The sequence below is a fragment of the Coturnix japonica genome, chromosome 4 (genome assembly GCF_054131305.1).
Source record: "Coturnix japonica strain WE chromosome 4, WE-NBRP24, whole genome shotgun sequence".
Lineage (NCBI taxonomy): Eukaryota > Metazoa > Chordata > Aves > Galliformes > Phasianidae > Coturnix > Coturnix japonica.
In genome coordinates, this window is record NC_140666.1 from 28,657,998 (window position 1) to 28,684,032 (window position 26,035).

The 26,035-nt window shown below is 32.8% G+C and overlaps 1 protein-coding gene across 2 annotated transcripts in view; it reads right to left on the reverse strand.

Moving 5' to 3' along the window:
- FSTL5 (follistatin like 5) overlaps positions 1 to 26,035 on the reverse strand; it is a 219,016-nt gene that overhangs the window by 63,309 nt on the left and 129,672 nt on the right. For both annotated transcript variants that reach the window (XM_085544805.1, XM_015860999.3), the window contains exons 6-7: positions 23,290 to 23,410; positions 2,590 to 2,756 (exon numbers count right to left, since the gene is read on the reverse strand). In XM_085544805.1, coding sequence (XP_085400931.1) covers positions 2,590 to 2,756; positions 23,290 to 23,410 — 288 coding nt within the window. The remainder of the gene's footprint in view (positions 1 to 2,589; positions 2,757 to 23,289; positions 23,411 to 26,035) is intronic.

Here is a 26,035-nt window from a genome sequence, read left to right on the forward strand (position 1 = left end):
ACTGTTTCATTCCTACTATCATAATACACAAAATATACACACAGAGCTCATCCCAAAACAGAGAATTCTTAAATAATCCCACTCTGTGCAGGTATGAATACTAAGTTGTTTTTTTTTTCCCCCAGAGATGAATAGTCCCTCACTTGCTTTTACTTCCACACTGTCTTGCATATTCTTTTAGGCAGCAAAGAAGTAGACCTTCTTTTGGGAATTACCTCTTTGCTTGGTCTATTTGTTTCCTTATGGTTGTTAACCCAGTACATTGTCACATGACCTTTCACTCCTATTAAATGTACAAAAATTCAGCCAATTCTAGCAATTTTAGTTTTCTCCCCTAGCTTCGGATTTCAAATCACCAATTCAAACTGACTTCAAATTAGGCATACCACGAGTCTTTAAAAAATTCATATTGGACTGCATTCCAGCTCTTATAACTACCAAAGAAGCATGGTAGGTTTGCCCTAGCTAATAGGCAAGCTCCCAGTCAGCACTTTCCCCCTTTGAATGGGAGAGAGGACAAAAAGGGGAGTAATGTGAATGAAAAAGTTTGCAGGTTAAAACTGCCTCTTTACTACCATTATAGGAAAACTAGAGTTTACCTAGGGAAAACTGGCTAAATTAATAAGCAATTAATATAAAAAATAATAAAAAAAATTAATTAGTTTCTCAGGTTTTAGTAAAAACAAAGATGAATTTAATTAAAGCAACATTTTTTTGAATTTTCATAAGCAAAACGTTTGTTTCAACCTTTGAAAACACTTTCTCTTTTCATATTTGCAAGTACAGTCAATAGAACCGTTCAGTCTGAAATGAGGTAGTTAGATTCATCATTTCCCTTTCATTTCCTGTGCTCCTGTTTCTATAGCTCCTTGCACATATTCTAATTATAAATGATGAGCAAAGAACTCCAAAATCATTTTTTTATGACCATCATGAATATTTACAGAATGCTAAAAAAAATGTGCAGAAAGGAAACTTCTGAGTAAGGGTAAGACGTGTTTGAATACCAGTCACAGAACTGCAGGGGTTGGAAGGGACCTCAAGAGATTGAGACCAACCCACCTGGTAAAGCAGGTTCCCTTCAACAGGTAAGCATCCAGACAGGTATTGAATATACCTCTCCTCCACAAGAGGAGACTCCAGAACCACTCTGGGCAACCTGTTCCAGGGCTCTGTCATCTTTACCATAAAGAAGTTCTTCTGCATCTTTGTATGGAATTTCCTTTGTTCAACTTTTAGGCCATTAACCCTTGTCCTATCGCTGCACACCACCGAAAAGAGCCCGATCCCATCTATTTGCTTCCAACCACCCTTTAGATATTTATAAACATTGATACAATCCCCTCAGACATTTCCCCAAGCCAAACAGACCCAGCTTACTCAGCCTTTCCTTATACCGGTGATGCTCTACACCCTTTATTACCTTTGTGGCCTTTAATTGGAATCCTAGGAACCCCCACGCTCTATTAATGCACAACAGGATGCCATCTATAATTATACTAATTAAAATAATTAAACTAATGATTATATTAAAGGAATTTTTCAGAGGATGCTGGTTTTATCCTAAGCCTCTGAAATGGCTAAACACTACTGTTCAAGTGAGCTGAGCTTTGAAACCATCCTTTATTTTATAAAGCATTACTCTACAGAATTTAAATTTACAAACAGATCTGGCATAAAATCACAAGTAAAACAAAACAAAGGTTACACATGAGTACAAATGCCACCTTAGAAATAAAAGCCTTCACTAAAAAATACATGAATGAAATATTTGATTGTGATGACACTCCACGCACAGAAGAGCTGCAGTGATCCAAGACACATACTGATCCTAGCAAGTGTAATCCTACGTTTCTCCACATTTTGTAATTCTTGTACTGTGAGATGATGGCCAAATCAAATGGAACATACAAGAATAAAACACAGCTGAAGACTTGTTTTGAAAGCTCTATCATAAAATGTTTTCATTCCCTCCATGTTTTGAGGTCATGGGCAAGTTAGGTAGCAGATACTTGCTTCCCTAAAAGTAGATTTCTAAGCTGTACTGACATTCAGTAGCAATTACTTCAGTTTGCTGGATACACAGGGGAATGATCAAAACAACCAATTTTGTAGTAGGAGTTGTACTAAGGTAAAGAATACATTTTCATTCAAGTATGAGAAGATAAGGTTATTACAATGATCTATTTATATCTTATTACAATGAACTGTGTTTTATTATAATGACCTACATGTGCTAAATAATAATTAATTTCTTAAAAAGTTAATGCCTCTTCAATACTGGAAGTCTATATAATGCTGATCATACAATACCAAGTTGCAATTTTGTCTTCATACGTTTATGCTGTCATACTTACTCCTTTAAATGTTTGGTCTGTGAAAAGTTTCTGCTACTTTTCACACCAAGAGTTTGCAAACATTTCAAAAGAAAAAAGAGTTTGGTAGGCATTTTATTCCTATTATTTTGTTTTCATTATATACAGCCATACGACCAAATACATACTGAGTAAGTAATTTGTTAAACATCACTTCTCAGTTCTTCAAGCAAAGGTTTTGTAACAATCTGTTAAATAGTACTCTTTTACTTACACTGATATCTTCCAAATCTAAGTTATTCAGAATGACATTGTTCCTCTTCCAGATGATGGGAGGTCTCAGAGCACCCTGGATGGCACAACTTAAGACAGCACTTTGTCCTACTGTTGCTGCAGTGGTGCTTAGTTTTTGATCTTCCGGCAAACTCAGCTGAACTACCTCTGCAAAAGATACATTGTTTGCAAGGTTAATTTGCTAGCAGCATCATAAGGTTAATTAGTATGCAGATTTTGTACACTGATAATTTAAAGAATTTTAATTGGAATCAAAGTAAAAAGAACTTCCAAAATCCAGAGGAAGTTCAGAGTATTCAAATAAAGGTCACCATGACATTTTAATTAAATTGACTGACACGCATGATTCTATAACAAGAAGCATTTAATATGAAAATGTATTTCAGAGGTAAGACTACAACAAACATAACAGAATGTATCTACAATCAAACTCCCTAAGTTTTTTACTGGTAGGCCAATGTAGTACAGTAGCTAGCATCTTCATCTAACTAATGTGACAGTACTGCTGATAAGAGAAGAAAAATATTAATGGAACACAGTGTGCAAAAGATACAAGACTGAAGTGGGAATGGACAAATGTGAATTTTGTTTTCATAATACAGAACTAAGGTATGAGCTTTCTTTTCTGATATACCAGTTTTTATGGAGGATTTCCGCTGACTGTGAAAGCACGAGTTCCTGATTAAACTGAGGTTACTCTTCTCTTAAATTTGAGTCTCAGGATATGCATTAATCATAGTCAAAACACATTAGTTTACATCAGTTTTAGAAAGCAGTGTAAAAAGAATTTGCACTATGCTTCTCTGGTTAAACATGATTTATTTTACAACAGGTGGAGAAATCCAGAGCCAGAATAACAAACAGCTGAGCACTTGATTAAATTTCTTCTAAGTAAAGGGTGGGAAAAAACAAAACAAAACAAACAAACAACAACAACAACAAAAAACAATTAAAAAAAAAAACAACACCAAAACAAAGCCAACAAAAAAACCCCAAACCCCACAACAGAGCATTTCATAGCATCTATTCTGTTACTGTTGTTTCTGCCAAGCAGGAGCAGCAACAATGAGGATGGAATACAACACCAAGCAGAAGAATATAACATCACGTAATGGTTGGCAAACATGAATTAAATACAGTACTTCTACTGAAGCATTGTGAGTCATCTCAATCCGCAAATACTCATCATCTGCTTTTAACATGTCCAGTGCATCACACATTAGAAATTGCTAGTGTTAACAAGCTATTTCACAGTATTAAGTAAGCCACTTTTGATTTATTGAAGAGAAGGACTCTTGACTTTGATGTCCCATAACACATTTGCACTCTCTTACATTAAAGAAAAGAAAGTGACATTAATCTTCCCATTATAGCAAAGCAACAACCAGTAAGCAAGCTAAGATCTATTACTGGTTCCTGTTAGCTTTATGAAAGAAACAATTTTTAATGAACACAATTAAAAAGATTGTTCAATCTAATACTTTTCCTTTCCAAATTTCAAGAAGAAAGACAAGAAAGATTTCTTGTTTCAAAAAGACAATTTTTATGTGATTAAAAATATTAATTTTCTATTTAGACAAAAAAGAAACACACCCTTATTTCTCTCTTCGAATAGGAACATAATGCTGTCTACCAGTCAGTATGACTGACTATTTTTTCCCCTAAAAGCATGACCAGACACAATTTGTTAAACCACTGGAAAGGGAATATATAAATTAAGTTGAATATAGAGCTATCTACTGTTGTTTTTAAAATTTATTTCATTCATCTGAAGCATTTCAACTTGTACGTTATAGGAGTTAGTTCTTCAATGATGCTGCTATCCAGACTTCTTGAAACACATCTGAATGACTGCTGAATGATTCAAAAGTTCTGATAGACAGCGACAGCATACAAATACTTTGTTTTCATACAACATTCTGTATGTAAAAACCTTTTTACTCTGTATTACTCTATAAGAGTAATCCTCTGTGTTTTCCAAAGCCAATACTTAATTTAGCATGGTCATTAAATGATTATCATAAAATGACTATGAAAAATGCTAACCTTTGCATGACAAATGAGTTATCTAATTTAAATTCTCCAAAATTCCAAAGCCTGTTTTCAATTAGTTCCAGTATTATTATGGATGCCCTTATACAGAAGTCCAGTTCTTATTGTAGAAATGTTTCTCATTTTTAATTAGAATGCAACTGTGGATAAGGAGAAATATATTAAATGCGAAGTTTAGCATTTGCTACCTTAGTGACAATTGTATTCTGAAATCAAACTACAAAATGACATTACTATTTTATGACATTAATTGTTCATACATGGTTTGTGTCCATAGACTACTGTAAGCTCCGAGCTTAATGGAAAGTGTATATAGTGTACCTTAACTTCAAATAACATTACTGTAGTTAACCACAAAGTTTTTAAAATTACAGTGTAGCCTGTAGCTACATAAGATATGCAGCTTTTCAAGAGATATAAAAAGTTCTCCTTGCCTATGGCTCATGTTTTAGAGGTCCTAAAACCATATAACACCTTAGAGCAATAACCATATATAACCTATAGCAAAATTTATGCAAATTAGCCCTAAAATCTCCTAGTCTGGACACAACATATGTATAGACTGAGAAGTTTTGGGAAGAATTTGAAGACCTGAAGAGAATAAAACAGAATGTAAAATATTCTGAGACCCATATTGCTTGCTAAAAGGAATTTTATGAATAGTATTAAAATAAATAAATAAATAAATAAACAAGCAAACAAATTCTGAGGCTCTGCAGTTAATCAATAGCAAGATAAAAACTACCAATGAAAAACACTAAACAAAAAAAAAAATTCAGAGAACATCAGGATGTGCTAATTCTTTTACTTAACAGTGAAATAAATTGGAAATGCTGCTATTTGGTTGTGGCAAATCTTACTAAGATGCTGTTCTATGCCTTGTAATATCTGGAATACATCTACACAAAATGCCTTTTCCCTCTTCTGGCACTGATCCCACCTTTCTCAAAATGAAATAAGAGCCTTTTCATCAGTGTCATTTTGTCATTCTTAAAAGCAACTTTAAATTTAGCATGCATTACAATTAGCACATCAGTTTGTCAGTTCAAAAAATTAAATGACAAAAAAAAAAAAAAAAGTTTTTCTCTTTTGATAGAGCTCAAAATAATCTTGGTATGGTAGGTGGAAGAAATGCAGAATTTCACTTTTCAGGGTAATTAAACTATTGAAAGAAAAAATATTTACTGTAAACAGATTTTATTTTCTATAAACATAGAGTATATTTTTATTTTCTATAAACATATTTCATCTGGAAATAAGCATTTTGATTGGCTTTTCAAATTAGAAGAAAAAACAACAAAATAAAATAAACAAGAACCAAGAGGCCAGAATTAAAGCTTTCCAAAGGTTGAACCCCAACAGTTTCATCACCTAAACTGATTTATCACAGGGAGAGAATATTACTAAAGTCACTTTAACAAGTAGAAAGCCCCTAATTAAAACTTGAAAAAGTTATTTTTTCCCCATACAAAATGATCTCCATATAACAACAGCTTTCTTTGTCCATCCATTTGTCACAAAAACAATGTAGCACAGAGATGACTTAGAACAGGACTCTGATGAGCCCAAATTCCTGCTCACACTGCAAGAGCTCACAGCGATCAGCTCAAATCAATAGTCATGGAAACATAGAATCACCAAGGCTGGAAAGACCTCTAAGATCAGCCAGTCTGACTGCTCAGTTGTCACCAATATTTCTCACTTAAATCATGTCCCTCAGTACAAGATCTAAACATTTCTTGAATATCTCCAGGGTTAGTGACACCAGCATCACCCTGGGCAGCCTATTCTGTATCCATGTGATAGAATTATAATGGTATAATGAATGCTGTATTAATTATCTCAAATCTTACACACAGACATAGAATTACTTTTCTCAATTTTTCCAAAGAGAAGCAGTGAATGTGTACTTTTCCATATCAGTTTTTCTATGTAATCACTGATTATTTCTTAAAAATTCAGTGGTTTTCCATGGCAAAGCAATTGAAGCCAAATAAAGGGGAATTCACAGTCTCACAGATCTATTTTCAGCTACAAACTTGTTGTCAATGACTTATTCATGTATTTAGTCGAATACTACAGTACAAGAAAAAGCACATGGTTCACAAGTAGCTATCTCCCAGGTTTTATGCTAGCAAAGAAGTCCTTTACAAATCAAAAGTTTCTTTTTCTTAAAATTTTTTCTTACCTGAAGTCAGAATAATAAAATTATAAAATAAAGGACAGAAGGAAAATGTAGTGCACTGCTTCATAATCAATATGTTAATATTTATAAATCTCAAAGATCTAGTAAAAACATCAAAAGACCTGCTTTTATAATTCTATTAGCCACACATGCACAAGCATAAATAACTGTGTCACTGCTATTTAATGCAGCGCCAGAGCTTATATCAAAATTTAAGAAGTTTTATTTCCAGCCTTAAGGCTAGCATAGCAGAGATTTCTATTTCTGTATTTTAAAAATTCTGTTATTATTCAAAAAGAAAGGATCTTAAGAGATTTCTTTTAATTAACATTTATTAAGCTCTTCCTTTTTTTAACAAGGAATTTGAAAATATTTTTTATGGAAATTGTAAGTAATATTATAATAGCTTATATTTGTAGGAAGTTTTCCATGAAGAAAACTAATAGAATCCATAAAAGAATGCAAAAGCTTGTCTTCAATTTTATTATTGATACAAGTCAGCAACATTTAATAGAGAGCAACTGATAGGTTGTGCTACATTTATTTCATGGAAGAAATTAAAGCTTCTTTCAGAGATAAATGTGTACCATTCATTATTCGAATACCTAGAAATATCAAGAATATTTCAAGATTCCAGAATTCAGAATAAAATAGAATATTTCAACCAGTTGCCAGGTTTAAAGAATTTAGCATCTAATACTTGGATTATTCAAACACCTTCCACCTGCTGATTGTATCAGAGAGAAAAAAAAAGACTACATATATTTAAGATCTGAAGTAAGCAAATGAATAAGTGAAATACAAAAGTTAATAAGTTATGTTTACAGATGTATGTAATAATAAAGTCAATAATAAAGTCTATTATATATATATATATATATATATATATATATGAATATATATATGAATATATATCATAGACACATATTTTTTCCCCTATTTTGCTGCTAACACCAGATCTTCCTGGCACAGAACTGGAATATACATATTGAAAAACAAACAAAATACTAAATTTAATGAACTAAAAGAAGAATGCAACAAAAAAGCATTTTATTTTCTTCATAGGTTGTTTTCATCACAATTGTAACAGTAACGTCTCATATGAACATAGTTTGGTAAATTAAAAATAACAGATACATGACACCTTTTGCAGCATATATTAAAAATGAAAAAACAACCAATTACAGAATCTTAGCTTGTTCATATATTAACTACTTGTAGCATTTAAATGGTTGTGTTCTATAATTTGAATGTGACTTTTTTCATCTGCCACCTATTCATTATTAATGCCATTGTACTCTCTGTGAAGAATCCTCTAAGTACATAATTACACACTGCTTACATGTGGTTCTTTATGATTAACTTAATCAGATTGAGATCTGAATGTTTTTCACTTTAAGATATTTTCTTAAATTATGTTTATTTTAACATTCCTTTCCTCACCTTTCAGTCGCATTTTGTAAGCTTGTTTTTCAGAATATTGCACTATGGTTTCCTATAAGATTAAGCTGGGAAGGAAATCTCATCTCCTAAATCTGCAGCCACTCATATAAGAGTAGTTGATAGATCAAAGGCCTCTAGTATAATTAAAAATACAAAATACAAAGTACAAATGCATGCCACAGTTGTCTTTTCATTCTGAATTAAAACCAGTGCATAATCTTTGTGTTGTAAAGTTAGGTATGAAACCACAGTCATTAAAATAACCTATGGAGGTACTGATTGCAGCAAAATATACTGACTGTGGAGAAAGTTAGGGGATGGAAATTTTCCCTTACTCGAATAAGATCATGATTATTTTTTAGCTAATAAAGAACTTAATGGAAGAAGTATGAGAAATAATATACTACTTTTACTATTTTAATATAATTGAAGAAATGAAAAGTAATCTGATCTTCTGGCAGAGTAGCATCAATCTAATTGGAATTTGCTTCATTTTTTTTTAACCTGTACATTGATATGATAAACCACAGTCAGCTTCCATACCAATGACTTGGCATTTACAGGAGCATTGAAAATTGAGGGAGAAATATAAATATTTAAATTTTATTATTTAATTAATTGAATTTTAATTCCTGTGTCCATTCAATCAAACTGCTCTTTGAGCCCCTGTGTTTCTTCTGAATCTGCACAGACTACAGAACTCAACATAAATGAATTTGTGTGCCACAAGGGCTATAACGATTCACTTAAGTCTTCATAAAAATCAATAAAATGTATACTCTCACTTGCTTTGCAGGGCATTATAATCATTAAAAAATACTTCAGAAACACTGTTTATGGGAATTCAAGGAGTCACTGATTATTTATGACTCCCTCGTCACTGTGTACAGCTGTTTCTAAGTAGGTATGGGCTGCACCTCATTTAATGCATTGTGCTAGATCAAGAATACTCAAAAGTGCAATGTTATCAGCACTGGGGACAACCCGCATATATTCTGAAGTAACCACTCTATCACAGTGACATCCTATCAACACCTGAAGCAACCAGGAAGTCAAAGAATTACTTTGTAGACAACAAACTTATTAAACTTGCAAAGATAAACCATTCAAGTCAACCTAAAGCTGCACTAAAAAGTGTACACACACATGTATACAAACCAGGGTTTGTCTGATATTCTTATGCAATTGAATCTTAAGTTAATAAGACCATGTTTTGAAACAGTATCATCATTTCACTGTGAGAACAGTGACAACAGCACAGATAAAGGGCACATCCTACAGGTTGGCTAGTTATGAGTCCACAAATCTTACAGAAGCCATACAATTTGTAGGAGAATTTTTTTTAGACTCAAAGAAAACACAGGCCAGGAAAGCCATCTCATGAGCTGATTGACTTCAAACTTATCTGCCGCAGGGGAAACCACTAATCCAGACATAGCACTTACAGCCTGCTTATCATAGTTTGTTTATTAGGGATATGGAAAATGATTTGCCTATCCTGATTGACAGACTAGCCATTCACCATATGAAGAAGACTGAAATTCAAACTTTTATGAATTTCCATCTTCTGGGAGCGACAGTGAATGAAATTGGTAAAAAATAAATCTCCCTCCCATTTCTATCATCTCACCAGTCTGAAACTGCTTCTTCAACCTTAACATCTCTCTCAGTATGTTCTGTAACAGATTTTCTGCATCATTCAATGAATCCTAGGGGAAATTTCCAAGTTAGTGCGATGGGCTAGAATTTGATTTGATGTGTGTTACACGAATTCTTGTTATGAAAGTAGTCAGATGCAATATCTTAAGTATAGACATAAACATAGAGTTTTTATAGATTATACACGGAAAATTACATAATAATCTTTTTCCAGCTAATAAAGCTGTAACAAACGAAAATCTTAGGGTTTGCTGGAAAGAAAATCTCAGAGTAGATAAAACAGCAATTTCTTAATAATTTATTGCCATTTTCAGACTTCAACATCATTTTAAAGGCTGTACTTAAGATTGGCAAGTTATAATTAAAATAGCTGTATATTAAAAAGATAAATCAATTGTAAAAACAGCAGAAACCACAGCAGCCCAGAAAAATATGATTAACACTCTCATTTACAATGCCATGTTGCTAACAAAAAATGTCCTTCGGAATGCATAAGTAATGATTTATTCGAATTCTATTTGTCATGATATCTGATATGACACCTATAGCTAAGCACCTATAGCTAAGACATCTTTCTTGTCCAACAATTTGTATGGACATAAGTTCACACTATGCACCCTTAACACTGAAAAATCTATTTGGTGGCAGTGAAAAGATGAATTTAAGGCTCTAGCTTCTAGGTTCTGAGGGTGTATTTGCTAATTATATTCTTCAGCACCTTTTTTTGCTTAATAAAATTATCTCTTCCTATTGCCGTTATTTCATTTAAATTGTCTCTTTTGAGCTTTTACTCTTCAGCTGCCATCACTACTATCATTTACCTAAATTCCAGTTTCTGTAATTTAAATCAACTGACATAATCAACAGTCATACCTAAATAACTATGATCTCAGACAAACTCACTGACCAGATTCTAAAAAGGGTTCCACTGTGGGCTATAAAACTGTCTACAGTGCCTTGCTTACTTGGAAATAGCAGCTGTAGATTGCTATGCATAACACCATACAAGCTACATGTCACATTATCCAGAGCTCTACTTTTATTTGAAATAGATTTAAACGTAGTAATTTTTCATTAGCCTAGTACCTTGCAGGATAAACATCCAAAGCTCCTGTTATATGTTGTCCAACATACAATATAAAAACTCTTTATGACCACTGGATGTTTTAAATCATTGGGAAGCAGAGGACATAGTACCTAAAATATTATGAAATGTTCTTTCTCAGCAAACTGAGTGAAACCTGATTCAAATAACTAACTCTGTCAATATACAAAGATCAGCTGAAGTGCTGTGTTTACACCACATAAGCCTGTAAACCCTGAACACACTCTAGGTACTCAATGAGAAACAAGCCTAGATCACAGCAGCACATAGATCATAAACAACTACAGTCAATTCTGATTTATTATTTCAGTGTTCACAGGTTAATATATCACAATGCTATTTAATATAAAACATAACCCAGTACAAAATCTGAAATTCTCAATCAGCAACATTACAAATGAAAATAATAATACGGCCTTGGGTCTCAGTGAAAATGGATGTCCAAACTTTTTCATCTTTACGATGTATTCCAAAGTATCTAAAGATGAATGTGATCATACAGGCTACTTCCTTATTCAGTCTTTCAGGTTAACTATTGAATAGTAAACACTAGACTCAGAACTTCCTGGAATTCAGACAACAAATCTGTAATGCAACCTTGATGAAGGACAGAAGAAACATCATAACATTATATTATTTGAAAACAGATTTGAAACCAAAGCTTACTATGAGCTCACTTGTACAGGTATATTGACAACTTTATGTGTTACTCTAAATTAGTAAGAGCCAAATATGAATGAGAAAGGACATTAGGAATAATGCATAAATTTTAAATGTATACTAGTTCATTATTATTTATAACATATTCTATTTTCCTCTTAAAAACAGAATTCAAAAGAATTGAAGATTATGTTAAATATAGCTGTCTTACCTAGGTAACGTGGAAGGGTTTATTCACTAAAGCAGTGATAATTGGTTTTGGTTTTATTTATTGTAGAGTATGTTGGTGCATTCATCTAACCAAAGACTGTAATTTACACAAAAATCAATTTCAACATGCTTGTTGTGTCTGCATATGACTAGCACAAGTAAAAACATTTTATTTAAATGCTGTTAGCACAAATACTTTCAAGTTGTTTTACTAGTATAGATCCAACTTTAATGCTCCTTCTGTTCTCTACAAACACAGATGCTGAACATCAATACTGCATACTTGCAGTTACTTCAAATGAAACATTTAAAATGCAGCAGTTCAATCTACAGAATATTTCTGGAACTAATTCATAATGAAACAGGAATTATAAGAGGAGAGCTGACAACCCGGGTAACTCACAGTTTTATGCACAGAGAATTCTGCCTATCAATATAATAATTTGCCAATTTTATTAATGTACAGCTCCATTTTATTTTGAAATTTCAAAGCTTTTTTTTTTTTTCTTCTCAGAGTGATTATAGAATTTCTAAGTATTTAAGACCTCTGGTTGTATTCAGAGTTTTATAATAACCCAACTTTGAAAATAGTTCTCTTCTCTCTCTGTCAGAACAAAATTCTAAGGTAGTAATTCACAATCAAATTACCTGACATATAAATGGGAGTTAGAAAGCCTGAAGCATAACAGTACTACTATACTTCCTCTACAAGAAAAGAAAGGCCATTCAGCCTTTCAATAGTTTTCTTGCAATCTGAAGAGTAGAGTTATGTGTCAGTTACTCACAGAAATCTATAATGTGGAAAAAGCTCAGATGGCCATAGACTGAAAGTCACTCTGAAAAATAAATCAATTGGCTGCTGTGATTTACATGCAGATGGAAAATAAAACAAACCAGAACTCAAAGTAGGCTGTATTACCTGTTTGTACAGAGACCCTTAATTTTGGTTATTACCTAAGTAGACTTTTCTTCTCATCAAGAGATATACCTTGTAACAAACAATGTGCATCAGATCTACTCATAGTCATATAAATGATGTTTCATTTCTCCATTGAAGAGTTCTGTTTTAAGATTTCATATGAAGAAAAGTCACTGGTGGAATTCCATCTGTATTGCCACTGGAACTCATGTTGAGCCAGCAGGAGAGAAAAGATTGAGATGATACACTTCTCTGAAAATATTTTTGGAGAACGTGTTACAAGATAATTTAGATATGATGCAAAAATTTGCATAAAGAGATTATTTATGATACTAGTTTGCCAAGTTTATTATACTCAGTAAGGTATTAAAAGTACTGAATGCAGGTGAAAAAAGGGGACCAAGCTGGTCCACAAAATTTAGGCTCTGAACAAGTTATTATTGCTTAGATAAGAGACCTTTAGAATGTAATTGGTAGCTTTAGAAATCTATGTACTCAGTCTTGACAATGTGTTAACAAAAGAAATTAGGCAGAGTATTACTACACCGCTGTCTAAATCCATGCTGACCCTGTTTGCTTTTAGTCCTTTCCTCTGGGTAGAAAGACAAATAAATGCAGTAAAACTTGGGAAGAAAAAAAGCATTGTAAGAACAATCAAACACGTGGGAAGCACTTCACAGAAACTGCTATTAGATGAAATTTTTCAAAATGGAAAAGAGATGACTATAAAGATTAGTCAGGAGCTTCAAAAAATGTCAAGGTATGGGAGACTGAGAATACAGAGCAGTTGTTCACAATATTGTATCATACATTATAAACTAAAAAGAAAGCATACAGAATATTCAAAAATCATACCTATTCTAGCATGTAATCATTAAAGTGTGAAAAATTCTGAAGTAACGATATAGATGTTAATTTCACACAGCTCCAAAAAGCAATCAAATTCATGAGCAGAGCATTCATTAAGAGCTATTTAAGATAATCAGCCTCCAAGACAAAAATCACTAGAAATAAGGAGGTATATTACAAGAATCTTAATACTCTTTTTCTTTTTTTGTAATCCTCCCTAAAGAAACTTAGAGCCAAGATACTGGACTAGATGGATCATTACTGTAATTCAGAGAAGTTGTTTTTATGTATACATTATTACTCAAATGCATATTTGAGCAGCACTTCATAAGCACAAACAAAACAATAATCTCCATTTAGCATCAAGTGTTCCTTAAATAGAGTGTTCAGCAAATTTTAAAATACTTTAACTATTCCAACAAAAACATCTTCACCATATGTCTAGGCTGAGGTTGAGAAGAATTATCACCTAGGTTGAGAAGAATTATAATCACAAAGCTAAATAATTTTTTCTTAAAGTGTCAACTTCTATCATTTATTCATAGTTGAACGGTAATTAGATGAATGGTTTGGATTACTTCCATCTTAAGATACTTTCCCAGTTTTTAAAGTAAGTAAGTAAATAAAGAAGGGTTTTTCAACCCTCATATATTCTCACAACTTCATATATTTGCACAACATTTTATATAATTTTGTAATACGTTTACCTCTGCTTGTAGCTTCATTGCCTTTGTATAGTACCTTCATTTTCATTGTGGCTAAAACTGCATTTCCCATACAGATGATTTGCTAACCTACTTAACATAGCATTTGATAATCTGAGAACACAATTTATTTCAAAAACTAGCTTCAGAATCTAGTGGCAAATTCATTCCATGTGCCACATGAACACAGGTATATTTTTTGTGCTTATTTCCTTTGGTACAAATTTTATGTTTAATTATTCATTTATTTTTTAATTCAAAGTATTTAAAACACATTCAGATAACTGTGCATACGTTTTACACCTGTATATGAAATATTTACCATTCAAATAACTAAATAAATCCTCCAACAATCACAGTCAGTAGAGTTGATGTGATATATAATTTCATTACCTATTCACAATTTGCATTTCCAAAATGCTCCTACTGAATTCTGCTTGCATGCATCACTATAATGAATTCGTAATTACTATCTAAAATTATGAGATGCATGTTTCTCAGAAGTTCAAATGATAGAAGTGATGCAAGAAACATCATAGTTTAGAATACAATTACCTGATGTAAGAAAACAAGGTTTGTCAGAATGTTCCTCCATGACACCCCCATGGGTGTTAAAGTTTCTAAAAATTATAAAGTATCTAAAATATTTTCAATATTCAAAACAAGTATTTATTTTATCTGAGTATTTTTATGAGTATTTATTTTATTTTATCTATTACTTCATTTTCTTTGAGGATTTACAGATATATTTAGATGCAGATATCCCACCCACTTTTTATTTCAGCTGGCCAAATATACTGTCTTTCTGAAGCAGTAAACAGCAAAAATATACAACATGTAACATGCTATGGTAACATAACACTGACAACTAAATGAGTAATTATACTCGCACATTATGGAAGAATACTATAGTAAAACCTGAAATTGTAATTTTTATGTTCTGGAAATGAAGTTAGTAATGAAATTCCCTGAAACAGAAACATTTTGCCAGAAAGTAATTCTGTATGAAAACTAGAAGGAACTTGGAGAGCAATGGAAGCAGTGGAGCCATTTTTCAACTCTTTTGTCTTATTATTTGTAATATAAATTTAAAAGCATTCAATCAAAAAAACTTTCCCAATATAATGTAATACACTTTTCTATAACATTAAAGTCTAAAGGAAAACATACAACCATTGCAGGGATGGATTTTTTTTTTTATTATTATTATTATTTTAATCACTATTTACAAAATTTCCAATGTACTTTCATATGATCTAGGTCCAAAACTATTCCTTAAGATCCCCCTTTAAAGTGCATGTCAGACACATTTACGTAATTAACAAATCCCAGGAACTACTAAAAACCTTTTAATGTCCTCTTCTGACTGTAATAACTTTTCTGCTTACCTACACATATGATCAGAACCAACAATAATGAGTAAAGTAGATGAGTTATCAAAAAAACAAACAAATCCCCAAGAGCCTTCTTTCAGAAAAAGACTGATTTGGATTCCAGAATAGACCAGGCAGTACAAAGATATAACAACACCCACCAATTTGACGAATAAAGTTACATAGTTTTTAAATTGAACATTAATGCTCTTTGCTTAAGAACAACTTGTAAAACTCAAGCTTGCAGGGAACATCGTACAACATAAAGCTGGTCAACAATAATCAATTCCTCAAAATAAATAAATTGATCCTTGGAAAGAAAAGCCAGCTATTTAATTCACTCATCATCTGTAATACTTAAATTATCTTAGTATTTTAAAGAATCTCCATTTGATGACTTGAGATCCAACTTCTATTTCAATTTCTTTTTCCATTTCTTAAGCACAATTGAGAAATTAATTCAGATTCTTATCACTTTTCAGTAAATCTACTTCAGAATTCTGGTTAGCAGAAAGTCTTTAAAAAACACAACATTCAAACAACTGCTAAGTGTTGCTAATCTCCTTTTAGTAAGCAGATTTAAGATTTTTACATTCTGCTCTACATGCAAAGTAAAGCAACTATCCCAAATACAAACCCAAGACTCTTAAGAAAATTTCATCTATTACCTTTCTTTTTTCGACTCATGGCTTTTTTGTTTGTTTGTTTGTTTGTTTTAAAGAGATGATACACTGTGCTGATTCCTCAATAACTTACATACAATTCCATTTATTTTTGAAGGAAAAGTAATACGTATGTAGACTTCAAATTATGATAATGTTAAATTATTTTAGTAATTTTGCTTAAATGAGTATTTATTTTTGGTTAGCAGTATTATAGCTCTAGGCTAAAACAATTTCCGAATAAGAAATTCAGATAAAGAGGTGATTTTTATGGGTGCAAAGAAAACAAGTAGTGCAACAGCTATTGAGGTTTCTTACTAAATAATATTTTATGAGCCTATTAATATTCACTGCAGTTGGAGAAGTGTAATTTTGATGTGAATAATATATTTTAATGCCCTTGTTTGTGAATTAGCTAGTGATCACCTCCCTCATTCAAGTATTTCCTTCTTGTGTATAATACTCTGGAAACATTTTCTCTCCCCTATGCCTTATCCCCTGTATTGGAATAAGACTGATTCCCTTAAAACTGTTAGTAAAGATAACTGATTATAAATTATTGTTTTAAATGTATTTTGCAATGTGAACCATCTAGATGAAGGTGTTTGTGAATGCTGGAACACAAATAGTGACCCAATCTTATGGGTATAATGACTTGCAAAAATGAAAATATCTCTGAACTAGCAACATAAAGATATCAGCTGCAACACTAAAGTTCACCATGGATAGCTATTTACAGCTAAATGCACAATCATTCACTTATTACAATGCTGTCATGGTTTTGTAATTTTGTAATTTTGCTATCAGTATTCCACATCATAACATCATGTAAAGTATGGATACTTCTATTGAATGTGCAGTCCACAGAAGAAGACTACATATCCCAGAGAACAACAGGGTTAATAATAAGTCACGGGACCAGGACGCTATATAATCTCGTTCCCAGGCTGGAGTGCCCTCCTTCTTCTCTCAAACTTCTCGGAGAGTGGGAAGCGTTCCAGCCGTGTTGCCTCGAGTTCACAGTAGGCCTCTCGGTTTTCGGGGACTCTCTCTCTCTGTTTGTTCGATTTGTTAGCCTCAATTATATTATATTGTGTTATCTTGTATTTCGATATCATATTTAGTAAAATAAGTTTTTCCTCCTTAGATTGTCGCTGTTTTTATCCCATTCCCCTTTTCCCCCTCCTTTCCGGGCCCCGGGGGGGGGGGGGGGGGGGGGCATGGGGTGGCTTCCCCTGTCACGGGCATAGGTAAATCTAAGTAACCCGTGACACATGCATAACTTAATTAGAATTCTATTTCTATGTGTCTAAATTTATGAAATAATAGTTTATTCACGCTAAAACCATGAGCTCTAAATTCTGCCCATTCTACACTTTGTACTCTTTTCCAGCTGATAATCTCTAGACTGAAAATATACGTAGTACAGGTAGATCATTATCAAGTGGAAAAATATTACCACTAAGTTCAATAGCTTCTACTCAGTATGTTGTTAATTTGTATTTCCAGTGCTGAAATATAATTCTCCCCGAAACAATCTGACACACACTACTTTTTGCCAAGAAGGAATTAATGATAGCAGGAGACAGAACCTCAGAAACTCTTTCTTCTGCCATTTGTTAGACAGTTTTATTATTGAGGACTCGTCATAGTTATAAAGCTTTGACTCAGATTTCACAATAAATATTTTGGACACAACGCTGAAAATGCTAGAAATATAAATCCAATAGGTATTTTTTGAGTAAGACTTTGTGGACTTGAAGATATAGATGTATTGCTGAGTGACATGATTTAGTGGGCATGGATACTGAAGGATGGTTGAACTAAATGATTTTAGAGATCTTTTTCAACATTAACAATTCTTTGATTCTTGTTAGATTTAGATATCTTATTAGAGATATATATTTTAAAAAATGATTTTGGAACATGCACCTGTAATAATTGCAGTTGACAGTCTAATTTAAGAGTGAAACCATCTTAAGGACAGCAGCGATATTTTAAAAACATTTTGCAGAAATTAGACTACCTGATAATAATTCTCAACTAAGACCTGCATTTATGGATACTTCTTGCTTTTTGCCCTTCCATACAATTCAAGACAAAACAAAGCACTAGTTTTGACATTCATATTAATCACTGGTCACACAGATTCTCCTAAAAGCTACAATGAATCGAAGTTTTGTATCATCATCCCTGAACAACTTCTGTAATAACAGCTGTTACTGAAGTTTTAAATGCATCTTCACAAACATTCCCCAGTAATAAGATCTCAGTTTGTATCCGTGACCTGAATAACACTTCTAAGGTACTTTTAAATACATAGAGCAAGTACAAGGAATCATCAAGGCTTCATTCCAACAGTCTACATATCACCAACATCTCCCACTAAAACATGTCCCTCAGTACAATATCTAAACAGTTTTTGAACACTTCCAGGGATGCAGTGACTCCACCACTTCCCTGCTCAGCCCATTCCAGTGCCTGACCACTCTTCTCTCAGAGAAGCAGTATTTCTTAATGTCGAACCTGAATCTCTCCTGGCACAACTTGAGGCGATTCCCTTTAGTCCTGTCACTAATTACATGGAAGAAAAGGTTCATTCCCATCTCACCACAGGCTCCCTTCAAGTAAATGTAGAAAATGATAAGGTTTCCTCTGAGCCTCTTCTTTTTCATACTTCAATTTTGTGGTCCCCTTTTGGCGCATACAATAACAATAATAGTTCTACATTAATATAAAAAAAATTGGAAAACACCTTTTTTTTTTCTTCATTTTATGAGTTCTTAAAGCATTTAGTTCTATTATTGTAAAGAACCAATGAAAAACTCTTATTTACCGTAAACTTGTAATTTCAATCAGTTCTATTCATAAATATCTAAATTACTATCATTCTTTCTACTGTGATCACAGAAGGGCTAACATACACATCTGCACTATGCTGAGTGAGAATAATTTATAGCTATTTACTTACTTCTAATATCCCCTGAGATTTTGTAAGCCACTATGAAGGCCACCTGAAGTGATCTGCTTTGAAATTTCATTTTATAAGGTACTATAAAGGAATAAATATTATTTACTTTAGAAAAGAGCAACAGAAGACAGGCAGATTGAATGTGCAACAAAGAATATTATATTCATAGCACAGAAGACACTACACAAAGACAGAAGATCCTTGAAAAACACAAGAAGTGCATCAGCTGAGTTTTATTTTTCAGAAGAAAAAGCATTCACAAATCTGTATACTTTACTTCTCCCTTTTGTTTGGCTTCAGCATCTTATGCTTTCAGCCACCCTTTCAGACAAAGTTAAATACATCTTGCTCTGACTAAAACCACATTCTCTTATATAAAATCTCTTTAGGACTATGTGGTGAAGGAAAACAAACCGGCAAAATAAAATGCTAGGGTGGAGCTGAATCACTCTCAGAACAGAATTTTACATTGTGCAGCTGGAACAGTGGAAGATTGACCAGTATGTTCAGGATGATTCCCTTCAGTCCTCCTTTCATAAGTCCTTAAAAGATCTAAATTACCCACTTTATCTTATACTAATGGAAAAAAAACTCAGTACCTTTCTATATGCTCTACTGATCAAGTGGAACTTATTACATCTAGTAAATATATCTAGTGGATATATGCCATGCCACCAAAACCAAGCTCATGAAATATATGAAAGCAGCTGATAACACTAAAGCCACATCAGGCTTACTTGTCTGCAAAACACTACACAAGCCAGTAATCACCTTCATATTCTTGTAACATTTTGCAGACTGGGACTTCAGTGCACACTTCAAAGGCTGTTCACCCTCTTAAGTCTTTCCCTTCTTTTTTAGTGCCTCAACATCTGATCTTCTGAAGCAGAGAGGAATTATTATACTGCTGTTTATATTTTAACCTTAAGTTATCCTGCATATCTCTTTTACTCATTTTGCAAACAGAAACAGATCAATAAAAATAATTCACAGAATATATGCAATTATACATATACCACACAGATATGTATAAAACATATTAAAATGGGTATACATATGTATTTATATGTATGTTAATACATTTACAATAGTCAATGATTTATTTTGCCCTTAAGGAGGATTAGTATCTACCAGAAGAAAAAAAAAATAGACTTCCTGTTGTGCATGACAAACTCTTGATAAAGCAGCAAAATTTACAGCCATATTTGATCCTAAATTTACAGTCATTAGATGACAGTCACATTTCTAATTATATATGTCAATGAAAAAAAGCATTTTTCACCTTCAAGTGCTGGTGCAGCATTACTGATAACAAAGCCCATAGATACACATTCATATTTAAATAACATGTAATTACCTAATCCTTTAAAAAGAAAAAAAAATATTCAAGAGAGCAAGCTTTTCAGCATAACAGTGACAATACCTTTTAATTTTGCCCAACTGGGTTCAAAGATCAAATCCTACTGAAGTGCTATTAAATGCCAGTTAAAAATCACAGCTAGAAATATGCATTGTATGCTTGATTATAACCATCCCCTTTATAGCTCAGCCTGCTGACACAAATACCCCTAGTGCATACTCTCAGTTCTTTTTCAGCTTTCTGAATTTGCTGATTCTATTGTGTAGCACACTCTCCTGCTCAAGGTAGAAAAGATAATTTAAGACCTATACTTAAAAATGAGGGCTCTTTAGTCTTCACCACATACAAACACGTCTTAAAATTATATTTTACTATTTATGGTATGTTTCATATTTTAGTTGCTTTAGCTACAAGGCTGTCTCCTAAAGCATCCTTGAGAAATTATTTGGGAATTAGCACAGACTGTGGGGCCTACTTCTCTACAACCCAGTGCTTGTATTTCTGTGCCCATTTAACTGTCTTGTGCAAGAGACTGGAATTCCTTCCTTCTTTTTCATCCATTCCCTTCTCTTACCTAAATAAGCAACTTGTTAGTTATAAAGATGGGAAAAGCAAACAAAAAAAAACTTAGTAACTTAATTAATAACTTATTAAATAACCACATTTTTGTATAGGACCCCATTTGTTCAGCTTTACGAACCCAAATTTTCTTTACTGCCCTTCACCATAAATCTGAATAACTCCTATTGCAGCTGTTAGTGAGACAACCTTAAAAGAGAACGTGAGAACGTGAGTAGTACAACAGTTCTCAAATCTATCACACTACTGCTAAGAGGTACAGAGACAAACACACTAGAAGCATAAGTTGTCACATTGAGATTGGTATTTAAAAATAGATTTAAAACTGGGAGATGAAAAATTAAAAACCAGAGAGACACATACTATCAGCGCAAGAAACAAAGTACTATGGAAAGGGTAAATTATGGCTCAAGCATTTTTAATTTACAGTAAGATGTCTTCTGGACTTCTTCAAATAAAAGCAAAAATGCAGAAATTATTCCCTGCCAATAGTACTGCACAGTTGTAAGATCTCAAGATGCAATTATGAAAAGCCCTTTTTAAAAAAAAACGCCCATATTTTGATTACTTGGATTGTTTTTTCTACATACTTAAAAACATCAGAGGAAGTCAAAATCATCGCATGGTGAAAAATAATCATTTCACAATCACAACGCATGCTACCATAACACTATTTTAGGATACCAGATTGAAACAGTGAAATACACAAAGAGAATCCTGAAGAAGGAAAAGTATTTATTTTGCTTGGAATAAATCTTTTCTGCATTCCTTCTCTATGAAAGAAAAAGCAGAGTTTGACTCTTAGTTTGATTTTAACTTAGTAGGTACTTTGATGACGGAAAATGTGATGAGAGTTCTTGCATGAATTCAACTCACCATTCATATTCTTTGTAATCACAAACACAGAATTTGCCACTGCTAAGCAGCAGATCATATCTGACATCTCTGGACTGGAGCTGTCATATTCACTTGGAGTTTGGCTTGGCCTGTGTACTGTCCTTGTTTTCAACTTGTTTTGCTGAAAGAGTAGTAGTCTAATAACCAGAAATCTGCCATTTAATTTTCATTTTGTTTCACTAGCTATACTTTAAAATCAATATGTATTCTTTGTTAATACTTTTAATGCAGATTAGAAGGACTAAATTCAAGCTCTCTGAAGACCAAATGCAGTGGAACTAGAGCTAATTTTTTTCTTTTATTGAAAGAGCACACATTGTGCTATAATTACAGCCATTAAATGTATTTCACATTCCCGTGGCTGTTGAGCACACAATGATCTGGAAGCCTTTTGAGCTTTTATTTTTAAACAATGTAATGAATACGTACCTTGTACAAAGGAATAAATATTGGACTAGAAATCATCCCATTTCTTTCTACTCCTCAATATCATTTTGACTCATATCCCAGTGAATACATTAAGAAGTTCACATGTACTATAAGCATTTATCCCATACACCTTTGGTATTCAGAGAACAAGCACCTGGCAGAAGTGTATTACTAATCAGTACATCCCTCTGAATCCTAAAGCACCAATTAAAGCAGTACATTTGTTGCTGAGTTTATCACGACTGGTTTTAACAGCACTCAATAAGAAAGGGCGTAGGGAAACATTCTACCTTTTTCATTTCTATAACAACGTCTGGACTGCACTTGTTTTCACTTGTGCACAACAAATCTTTTTTTAATGCAGGTTGGCATTGAGAAATATCATCTACAAATTCTTCCATTACCAAAATCTCTGAGAAACACAGACACAAACAGATCTCTTATTGATTTCCATTAAAGAGTCCTCTATAATATCATGACTGCTAAGTTACACCTGTTGTTTAAATACAGCATCTTGATGTATCAGAATCTAAAAATGATTAAAAAAACAAGCCACTTTTGGAAGACAAAGCAAGAAATGAGAAAGAAAACTGAAAAAATAATAGGCTAATCTTTGTACTTACGAAAAGCTCTATAGAATTCTTCCAGACCTAGGTGCTTGTCACTATTATAATCATCATATTTCAGCAAATCGAACAGAGAGCAGTCAGACAGATCCTTGCCAAGCTCATCCCGTTTTATTACCTGACAAGAAAATTATAACCATGAAATTACATTTGGACTCTTAGAGTTCTCTAGTATAATTAATTGTTTCTAATAATCATTTAATAGATCATTTTAAGGTTGCTGTGAGGCAAAGAACTGAAACTGTGTGGAGTCAGGGATTTTCTAGTTACTTTGTAATTATTTATTGAAGTTTTAAGTTTATAACTTTAAAGCAGACTTTCTGAAATTAATTTTAAAAATCAGAATATGTAAGAAGTATATGTAATCCAGCTAAACAGAAGCACTGTAGAAAAACTGCAAATGACAAAGCTGATTTCACTTATTTATGTTTATGAACAGTGATTTAGAAAAGTTTGAATATCCATGAGAAGACAGTATCCTAAGCATATGTGATTTTTTCCTCTCAGTAACTCCTAACCACAAAAAAAATTTAAAAAAAAAAAAAAGCCACCAAAAACACTCAGACATTTTCAAAATTAACTAAAATAAACACCAATTGCCCTACTAATTTTATCAGTTTCTTAGAGGCTCTTGAAAAGCCTATTATCTCCCCAAGGACCTGTTAACAAAGTAGTTGACCTGAAAAGACCACTGTTTCATTACGGGTGCCCATCTACTTTGTAAACAGTTCATAATTAATAGCTACTAGATTTTCAATCATATAAACTTCTCCGTAAGACACGTTCTTTAATTTGTGCACTGCTTACGTTTAAAGCTCTGGACATCATCCAAGGTATTTAAAATGTTTGTATGCAAAGATATTCAGAATTTTAATTTTAGATAGCACACACAAAAAAAATTTCATATCTCAAAGAACAAAACCTAATGCAACAAGTCTAATCATCTAACAGCTGCAGATTTGTACCAGACACAGAAAAATGAAAGTAAATACAGTTTTCATTCATTTGTAAAATAATTACTCCTCTTCTCCTCTACCTGTCTCCCAGAATGACTAGAAAGCTACTCCATTTGCATTATATGATAGCTTCTGAAAAATCAAGCAATACAGAGGCTTTTGTGTTCCAGTTGTTCTGCAAAGGAATCAGCAGGAATAGAAACAAATGGATTCAGTTATTATTCATGTAAATCCAAAATGTCTAAATGTATAAAAAAGAACAATAGGAGTATTACAGAGAAGAGAAAGGACAATTTTCCTCCTGGAAGTTATTTTCTGTATGCTAACATAAACACATTATAAAAAGATAACAACCTTGTTAGCACATTGGAAATTATGAAAACCATTCACAAAGATAAGAAAAATTAACACAAAGCAACATTTAGTTGTTATTAATTACAGAGGCATCCTATGCTATCTGAACATTAGTGCTAGCTACACTTAACAATTTATGAGTTTACAGTAAACGGAATTAAGAAAAATAAAATTGAATAGCTCTTAAGGTGGTACATGAAGGACAAAAGTGTAGCTTAGGAAAAAATAGTAACTTCTAGTCTTATTTCTTTAATTACAGAAGACTTAAGTTTTCAGCACACACTGTTGTATCTTTAAATGAAATCTGAGCTTTCAAGTCATGAGATGTACATAAAACTGCAACTGGTTCATGGAAATGCAGCACTTGGAGGGTGAGAAGCACTGCTGCTTTGCTTGCTTCTTTGGTTAAAACATTCACTCCCATTGTCTTCAGTTGTACGAACAAGGGCTTAACATCATGCATACAGTAAGGCAATAAAACCTGTTAAAATTCACCAACCCTTAAAACTATAGTCCTATATTTTAAGGTGTATATTAATATTATCAGATTCCATTTTTTGAGCTGAAATCTATCATGATGTTTTTCATCTAATAATTATCTGATTTTATTTAAAAAATAAAATAGCAGTAGTCATTAATATTTGATAAACATTTAGTCCAAATGACTGCAATAATTCCAAGAATGATACTGTAGGTAGCTACTATTTTTCTGGCATTTAATTCTTATCTTCATCAAGCTCAACATTTGATTACAGATACAAGATTTAGTGCTTGTTTGTACACTGATCTCAGTGTATAAGCAGATACTTTGGGCATGTCTGGAAATTTCATTCAGTTTTAATCAATATGCAGAGCTCCCCTAAAGATCTGTGAGGACAAATTTTAGAAAATTAAGAAGAGATTTTGTATCACGGTTAGTCTTCGTTAACACCAATTTGCTGTTCAAACTGCTGCTGATCCATACATTTCTAGACTTCACATGAGATTGGATTATGCTGCTAATTCTCTGAAAGAAAAGCTAAGTTCATCATTGTGGTGTTCAGTATGATTTTTCCCCTCTATCACAAGAGACACAGGCCAGAGTAGGCATTAGAGTATGGCGATCTGGATTTTGAAAAAGGAAATTGGAACTATATGTTTTAGTAAACTGAATTTAGATCAGACTGACTGGGACATGAAATTATTACCTGCATAAGACCTTTGTAAAACTGTCTACTTGTCAAGTTATTAGCAAACAGAAAACATCAGTACTGAGTGTTTTTAAATCAGCAGGATCGAACAGACTGCTCTCAGGAGTTCCTAACTCACCGTACTTGTATTTTTGATAGAACCTTTTCACAGATGTTCACTCATCAGTGAAATTCCTTAAGGTGGGACATATTATGACAGCACACACACACAGAATCAGTTCAAGAAATAAACAGCAGAATCCA